Raw genomic sequence first — 8,360 nt, 5'->3', positions numbered from 1 at the left:
TTGTTATTTCTTGGGCCGCTCCCGTGGCATATGGAGGTTCCCAGGCTAGGGGTTGAATCGGAGCTGTAGCCACCGGCCTACGCCAGAGCCACAGCAACGCGGGATCCAAGCCGCGTCTGCAACCTACACCACAGCTCACGGCAACGCCGGATCGTTAACCCACTGAGCAAGGGCAGGGACCGAACCTGCAACCTCATGGTTCCTAGTCGGATTCGTTAACCACTGCGTCACGACGGGAACTCCCTGTTTGTAGACTTTTTGAGACGGCCATTCTGACTAGCATGAGGTGATACCTCCTTATAGTTTTGATTTGCATTTCTCTAATAACTAGTGATGTTGAGCATCTTTTCATGTGCTATTTGGCCATCTGTCTGTCTCCTTTGAAGAAATGTCTATTTAGATCTCCTGACCATTTTTTAAAATATGTATTTAAAAAATGTTTTAGGCATTCCTGTTGTGGCACGGTGGAAACGAATCCAACTAGGAGCCATGAGGTTGCAGTTTCAATCCCTGGCCTCGCTTGGTGGGTTGAGGATCCCATGTTGCCATGAGCTGTGGTGTAGTTTGCAGATGCAGCTTGGATCTGGCGGTGCTGTGGCTGTGACATAGGCCAGTGGCTACAGCTCTGATTTGACCCCTAGCCCGGGAACCTCCATGTGAAACGGGTGTGGCTCTAAAAAAAAAGACAAAAAATTTTTTTAATAAAATAAAATATATATAAAGCTGCATGAGATTTTTGTTTATTTTGGAGATGAATCCCTTGTCAGTCACTTGTTTACAAAGATTTTCTCCCATTCTGTGTGTTATTATTTCACTTTTTTTATGATTTCCTTTGCTATGCAGGAGCTTTTAAGTTTAATTAGGTCCCAGTTTTGTTTTGTTTTCATTACTCTGGAAGGTACATTCAAAAAAATATTGCTGGCGTTCCCATCATGGCTCAGTGGTTAGCAAATCCGACTAGGAACCATGAGGTTGTGGGTTCGACCCCTGGCCTCACTCAGTGGGTTAAAGATCTCGGGTTGCCGTGAGCTGTGGTGTAGGTCACAGACGTGGCTCGGATCCCGCGTTGCTGTGGCTGTGGTGTAGGCAGGCTGCTACAGCTCTGATTCGACCCCTAGCCTGGGAACCTCCATATGCTGTGGGTGCGGCCCTAAAAAGACAAAAAGCCAAAAAAACCATATTGCTGCAATTCATGTCAAGGAGTGTTCTGCCTATTTTTTTAAAATGAATTTTATAGTATCCAGCCTTACGTTTAGGTCTTTAATTCATTTTTTGTTTATTTTTGTAGATGGTTAAGAGAATGTCCTAACATCTTTCTTTTACATGTAACTGTCCGTTTTTCCCAGCGCTAGAGTGATTTTTTTTACTGCATCTGAATTGTAGATGACACAGACTATTATAATATGGTTTTACATTATGACATATATTTTAAGCATCTCTTCTTAACACTTGCATTAATAGTTACATGTATAGGAGTTCCCGTCGTGGTGCAGGGGTTAACGAATCCGACTAGAAACCATGAGGTTGCGGGTTCAATCCCTGGCCTTGCTCAGTGGGTTAAGGATCTGGCATGGCCATGAGCTGTGGTGTAGGTTGAAGACGCAGCTCAGGTCCCACGTTGCTGGGGCCCTGGCGTAGGCTGGTGGCTACAGCTCCGATTGGACCCCTAGCCTGGGAACCTCCATATGCCGCGGGAGCGGCCCTAGAAGAGACAAAAAAAATTAAAAATAAAAGTTACATGTATATAGTCATTTATTTAAATACAACTGTCAATTACCCTGTTTTCTTCATGCACATGCAATTTTCTTTATTTGATATGTTCAGATCACAGCAGTCGTGATTTTTGTTGAGATGAAATAAAATTTACATTCTAAGGCAGGAAGAAAAGAATTAAACATAAAATTCTCTCTGCGTCCGTTTGGACCTCCTCCCTCCTTCCCTCCCTCATGTGCAGTGTGTGCATCTTCTTTACACATTAACCAAACTTCCTCAAAGGTGGGAGTGCCTGCTTCATCATAAAGATATTTTTTTTCCTTCTTCTGACCCTAGCAATATAATTTCTTAAAAGAATAGCATTCTTTCCCAACTCTGAAGGGGGTCAAGGACTTGCTGCTCGCTTTGTGTGTGCTTACCTGGACTGTGTATCTTTGGTGAACTTTATGTACAGTATCATTGAGTCATTTTGATGTATGATCCTTTGCTTCACAAATGTATGCGACTGCACCTTCTACTTCCGCCTGGTGGAACAGTTCTCAGAGGTTTCTGGGAGCCCGTCTTCCGGGTTATAATTCTCAGTTTGGCTCAGTAAGATTCCCCTTTTTCTGCTTCACTTGATGGTTAACAGAACTTTTGTTAACAGGTGACAAGAGAAAAAATTAGAACTAATATGTAGAAAGGAAAAGCTACTCATGCTTGTCCCCTTTCTGCTCCCATCATCATGATGTAACCAATGGGAGGAGCAGTGTACATTCCTTTAAACGCACATACCGTCATATGCAGGAGTTCCGTATTCCACTGAAATATTATCAAAACACATATATTACTCTCCAAGTTTTCTTTTCTTCGTTGGTAAGTTTTCATGGACATCGCTAAAAATCAGGAAGCAGAGATCTTGTGATATTCATTTTTTGATAATATATATGTAAATGTAACACGATTACATTTGGTTAATTTTTTGGTACAGCAATAATTATTAATTTATTTATTTTTATTTGCCTTCACTTTCCTTCTATCCTACTTTCTTTACCTGTACCCCCCTAACAACCACTCCTGGAACCAACAGAGGGATGTATAACCATAGCAATATTTCTTTAATAGAACCAAGTTAAAAACATACTCTGCGTACAATCATCTGGTTTTGGACGCTCTACTCTGTTTCACTTGTGTGATTATCATTGTGCTAATACCACTTTATCATAATTATTACAGCTTTTTGAAGTAAACCTTGCTATCTGCTATATTAAGTCTTGTTAAAGCATTCTTCTTCAAGGGTATCTTGGCTCTTTTGCCTTTTGCATTTTTTGTATGTGGTTCAGAATCATATTGCCAAAAAATGATGGGGAGGGGCTTACTTTTACAAAAACCTTTCTGGGAATTTGATTGCATTGAGTCTAAACATCAATTTGAAGAGAACTGGCATTTTATCATATTGAATCTTCCAATCCATGACCATGGTATACCTTTCTGGTTTGGGGGTGTTAAAAAAAACTCCCCCTGAAGTTTCATAATTTTCTCTGTCGTGTCGTGGTTCTGCACAGCCTTTATTACCTGTACTTATAAGATCTTCATATTTTTAGATGTTGTAAAAATCATGAACCTTGTATTTACTGATTTGTGTTGTTGAAGTTCAGACTGCCGTGGATATTGGTAAAGTTCTTTTGGATACAGCTATCATAACAAGCTCTCATTGATTCTGACAATTTATCCATAGATTTGTTTGGAAGTTTTTGAACACAATGGCATCGTCAGTGTATAATAACGGTTTTGTTTTTCTTGCCAATATTTCACATTTTATTTCTTCTACTTGTCTGACTTTAGAGAATAGGGTATCCAGAACAATGTTGAACGGGATTGGGCATAGTTTCTGATTCCACAAGGAGAGGTTGAAACCTCTCACTTTTATGTATGCTGTTTGCTAGGGGGTAGTTTTTATCACTTCCAAAGAATTATTCTTCATTCCGAATTTGTTGTTTCTGTATCCCATCTGTATGTTGAATTTTATTGCGTGCTGCTCCATATGTAAGCTTGTATCTTTCTCTTTAATCGCTTAGTGGGGTGAATTACCTTGAGTTTCTAACATTAGACTACCTTTGAGACCTCAGAAAAATTAACATGTTCCCCAAAGTATTGTCCTTTTTGCGTATTACTGTATTCAGTGGGTAAATGACTTATTTAAGATTTTCGGATCTGTGTTCATGAGTGGGGTTGGCTTAGAATCTGCCCTTTTCATAGTATCTCTGTTGATGGCTTTATTTTTAACGCCTTTATGAAGATATAATTGACATAAATCTGAAGTTCTGCTATCAGGATTATGTTTCTTCATGACATGTGCTGGGAATTGTTTATTTTCTATTGATGTCATATTAGAACGCGTTATTCCTTGATTGCTTCATGGAATACAGCAAAGCAAATGAAAAGCTTTGATCGTAATGCTTTTTTGGTCAAATAATGATTGACTATTAATTCCGTCTCTAGGATGGTTACAGTAGTGTTCAGATTTTCGACTGTTTCTTGGTCAGTTTCCACTTAGAACAGTATTTCTTCTATGATCCCTTTTGTTTCATGTAGACTTCTTGTCACGTGAATTGAAAAAAATTACTGAACCAATTGCACCAGGTAAGGGTATCATGAAGCAGAAGTGCAGAAGTCCTGAGCAGACGTAGCCAAACCACAGGAAGCAATCCCTAAAAAAGAGGTGGGAAGGGTGCCACCCTGAGCTATTTTGAGCAGGTCTAAGAATGAGGTAAAATTTTTTCTTTATAAACCGTATCATAGACAAATGGCCTTTCTCTATAATATATAAAGATTGCCTAGAAATTGAGAAGAAGGAGTTCCTGTCATGGCTCAGTGGTTAACGAATTTGACTAGGAACCATGAGGTTGAGGGTTCGATCCCTGACCTTGCTCAGTGGGTTAAGGATCTGAGGTTGACATGAGCTGTGGTGTAGATTGCAGATGCGGCTCGGATCCCGAATTGCTGTGGCTGTGGTGTAGGCCGGCGGCTATAGCTCCGATTGGACCGCCAGCCTGGGAACCTCCATATGCCGCGGGATCAGCCCTAGAAATGCCAAAAAGCCAAAAAGCCAAAAAAAAAAAAGAGAGAAGAAAAAGGCTGATGAATCTATAGAAAAAAATGAGCCAAGGAAATAAAGATTTCAGAAAAAGCAAATAAGTGACTTTTAAGCTACGAAAATGTGCTTGAAATAAATAATAGAATTGCTAACTAAAAACTTCAGTGACATATCACGTCTCACCCATCAGACTGATAAAAATCTAAAAGACTTTGAATATGTCAACTTTACTAGCTGAGGCCAAATTGATTTTTAAATAGCTTGCATGAATGTTCACTTTCTCTACTAATGTGTGAAAGTTTCTTTTCTCTACAAATCAGTAAGAAAAAGACAGACAACCCAGTGAAAATGGGCAAGATACCTGAAGAGGCTAAGTAACAGAAAATTCAGCCATGGGTTACCTCTGGGGAGGACAGAGGGGGAAGAAATTGGGGAGGAGCAAGGACCCATAGGGCACATAGACAGGAAACAGTCTCCTTTTTTTGCCTAGTGGATGAGTCTAGTCTGCTATTTGAATGCTTTAAATCTTTCAAGAATACAGCCTCCTAAGTTGGTGCTACAAAGACAGAAGCGTTCTTCCGAAGAAACGGGTGCTGTGCTAAGAAGGAGGGAGGCGTGTTGGATGCATGCAGTGGAGATGTCCACCTTACAGGTGATCTCTATTTTCTCCCACTTGTTTTTTTATTTGGGTCTCTATCCCTTGTGTAGGGCCACATCTGCGGCATATGGAAGTTCCCAGGCTAGGGGTCGAAGGAGATCTCCAGCTGCCAGCCTACACCACAGCCACAGCAACACAGGATCTGAGCCACCTCTGTGCTGAGCCACATCTGTGACCTATACTGCAGCTCATGGCAACACTGCATCCTTAACCCACTGAGCGAGGCCAAGGATCAATCCTGCATCGTCACAGACGCTCATCAGATTCTTAACCCACTGAGCCACAACGGGACCTCTTTCTTCCATTTATTTCATGGATGTCTTCTCTCATCTTCCTGTGCTTTCAAGAGCATCGTGCCATCCCAGATCTAGAATTCCACCTTCCCTATTCCTTTCTTGGTGCATTTCAGAGGGGACGACCCGTGAAGTGGAAGAGCATGGTGATTAGTCCTTAGACATTCAAGGCAGTCTTGCCTTGGAGAGTTCTTCTTGGGGTCAGGGGAGAATACAAGGAAAGCCCAGCTGGAGGCTGGGAGGGGTCAACCGTTAGGGTAGGTCTGGGTGGGGCTTGCAGGAAGAGGGAATAATTGGGAAACACCTGGGCTATGAAGGCAGAACGCTGGACCGCCTCATGACTTTGTTGGATGACCTTGGGCGACTCCTCTCTCTTCCTTGGGCTTCATGTTCTTTCTAAGGAGGAAGAATGTGGTCGGGATGGTGCCTAAGGGCCAGCCCGCCCTTCTCTGTGAGGACGTGAGACCTTCGCTCCTGGGGCTGTGAGGGGTGATGGAACAGGACCTGGCATATCTCCCTGTGAATAATCCTTGGGGAAAGGCCCAAGGGCCCTCCCAGGATGGGGGTGGGTGTTTCCTGGCAGAACGAAGAAACCGTAGGTCTTGTCCCTCGTGAAACCGCAGACCCACCCTTGGCACCAGGCCAAGCTGGGGCTGCATAAAACTGAGCTTGGCCTTAGCTCTCAGCCATCTACCTTCCTGACAACATGAGGTCCAGAAGCTTCTTGGTCCTGGTGGTGGTATTCCTCATCTGTGAGACACTAGTGGCACAGGCAGCTGGCAGAATACGTGAGTGGACAAGTGGCCTGGATGGGGCTGGGTTGGGGTGAGGAGAGGCTGTTGGGGGGCAGGCTGGGTCCTGCTGGGGGGCAGCCTGGGTCTGAGAGGGGGTCCTTCTGGAGCTTACTCTTCAGCCCAGATGGCAGGTTCCAGCGTACCCAGAGAAGCAGGAAGTTGCCCAGCAGACCTCACATGCTTTCCACCCCAGGACTGAGGGTTCAGGGCTGCTTGTGGAGGCAGCATTGTGACATGGCCTGGACCTCAAGTGTTGATACTTGGACTGAATGTGCAATGAAGTGAGAGCCCCAGGAATCTGGGCCCTGGGTGTGGGGTCCGTCCTCTGCCTGTGTGTCCCATAAACGCACCCAAGTCATCCGTCCTCTAAGAGGGGGGTCAGAACAAAGAGGGCTTCAGAAGGCATGTGGTCTGAAGACCCCTGGTTTCCAAGGAAGGGCACTGCGACCTAGAGGGGGATGAGGAATTGTCCAGGCAATCTCCAGAGCCAGGATGGAGCTCGGGTCTCCTGGCAGGTGTCTCAGGCTTCTTTCCTTCCACTAAATTTCCTCAAAGATGCCCAATGTGGCCTCGTCGCCTCTGAACGTCTGGCTTCTCATGAGAGCCTCAGGGCCCAGACTGGAGGGTGAGGGGCAGAAACAGACACCCAAGAAAACCCTGATCCACTAGACCCTGTGCCCAAGGCCCAGGAAAAAGCCATCCAAGAGTGCAGACCCCAGCTAGCCCTGGGGCCCTCCCCCATCTCAAGTCACAGTTTGAGGGACACTGCAGTGAGTGGTGGTTGGAGCTGGACGAATGACTCAATAGTTGAAGCAGGCACATGGGTCTAAATGTGGGGATGCTTCTTCTTTCCACAGTTCGTCCTAAAGGTAAAGGCACTAAGAGAATCCATGCTCTGGTCAAAGGACAAAAGCCGGTGAGAGGTAAAGATGAAGTCAAAGGTCAAGTTCCAGTCAAGGGTCAAGATCTAGGCAAAGGTCAAGATCCAGTTAAAGCCCAGCTTCCAGACAAAGGACAAGATCTAGGCAAAGGTGAAGATTCTGTCAAGGGTCAAGATCCAATCAAAGCCCAACTTCCAGATAAAGTACAAGATCCAGTCAAAGCCCAACCTGCAATCAAACGTCTAATCTTACTTACCAAGCCTGGCTCCTGCCCCAGGATTCTGATCCGTTGCATGATGGTCAATCCCCCTAACAGGTGTTTGAGTGATGCTCAGTGCCCAGGGGTCAAGAAGTGCTGTGAAGGCTTTTGCGGGAAGGATTGTTTGAATCCCAGGTGAGGTGAAAACTGGGAGGAAGAAGAGGAAGAGGTGACCTGTGAGGGCACAGAGAGGCTGAGTGGGGGGTGGGGGCGGGCATGATCCCAGGTTGGTCAAAGGAAGATCCAGGAGGCGGGGTGATGAAGACACTGTGGGGCATCCAAAGCTATACCTGGGGTCCTGAGGGGGGTGACATGTAGACTTGGTCCTGCCTCCCATTGCCTCTGAGTGTTTGTCCTTTTTTTAGGGCTGCTCCTGCAGCATGTGAAGTTCCCAGGCCAGGGGTCAAATCAAAGCTGTAACTGCCAGCCTACACCACAGCCACCACAATGCGGGATCCGAGCTGTGTCTGCCACCTACACCACAGCTCACGGCAATGCCAGATCCTGAACCCACAGAGCCAGGCCAGGGGATTGAACCCACAACCTCATGATACTAGTCGGGTTTGTTACTGCGGAGCCACAGCAGGAGCTCTGCCTTGGAGTGTTTTGACCTGCTGAATCACATCTCTGGTCCTCTTTTCTCCCACCAGGTGGAGTCTTGCTGCACCTACAAAGGCCTCAGGGAT

The 8,360-nt window shown here is 45.1% G+C and overlaps 1 protein-coding gene across 1 annotated transcript; it reads left to right on the top strand.

Annotated features, from left to right (window-relative positions):
- The first annotated feature begins 6,438 nt into the window (after positions 1-6,438).
- On the top strand, positions 6,439-7,813 carry LOC125122053 (elafin). Its single transcript, XM_047770310.1, has 2 exons — positions 6,439-6,528; positions 7,392-7,813. The coding sequence occupies exons 1-2, from the start codon at positions 6,447-6,449 to the stop codon at positions 7,811-7,813; spliced, it is 504 nt and encodes a 167-aa protein (XP_047626266.1). The 5' UTR covers positions 6,439-6,446.
- Positions 7,814-8,360: the final 547 nt, after the last annotated feature.

This window comes from Phacochoerus africanus, chromosome 3, assembly GCF_016906955.1.
Source record: "Phacochoerus africanus isolate WHEZ1 chromosome 3, ROS_Pafr_v1, whole genome shotgun sequence".
Taxonomy (NCBI): domain Eukaryota; kingdom Metazoa; phylum Chordata; class Mammalia; order Artiodactyla; family Suidae; genus Phacochoerus; species Phacochoerus africanus.
This window is presented reverse-complemented; position numbering and strand designations above follow the sequence as displayed.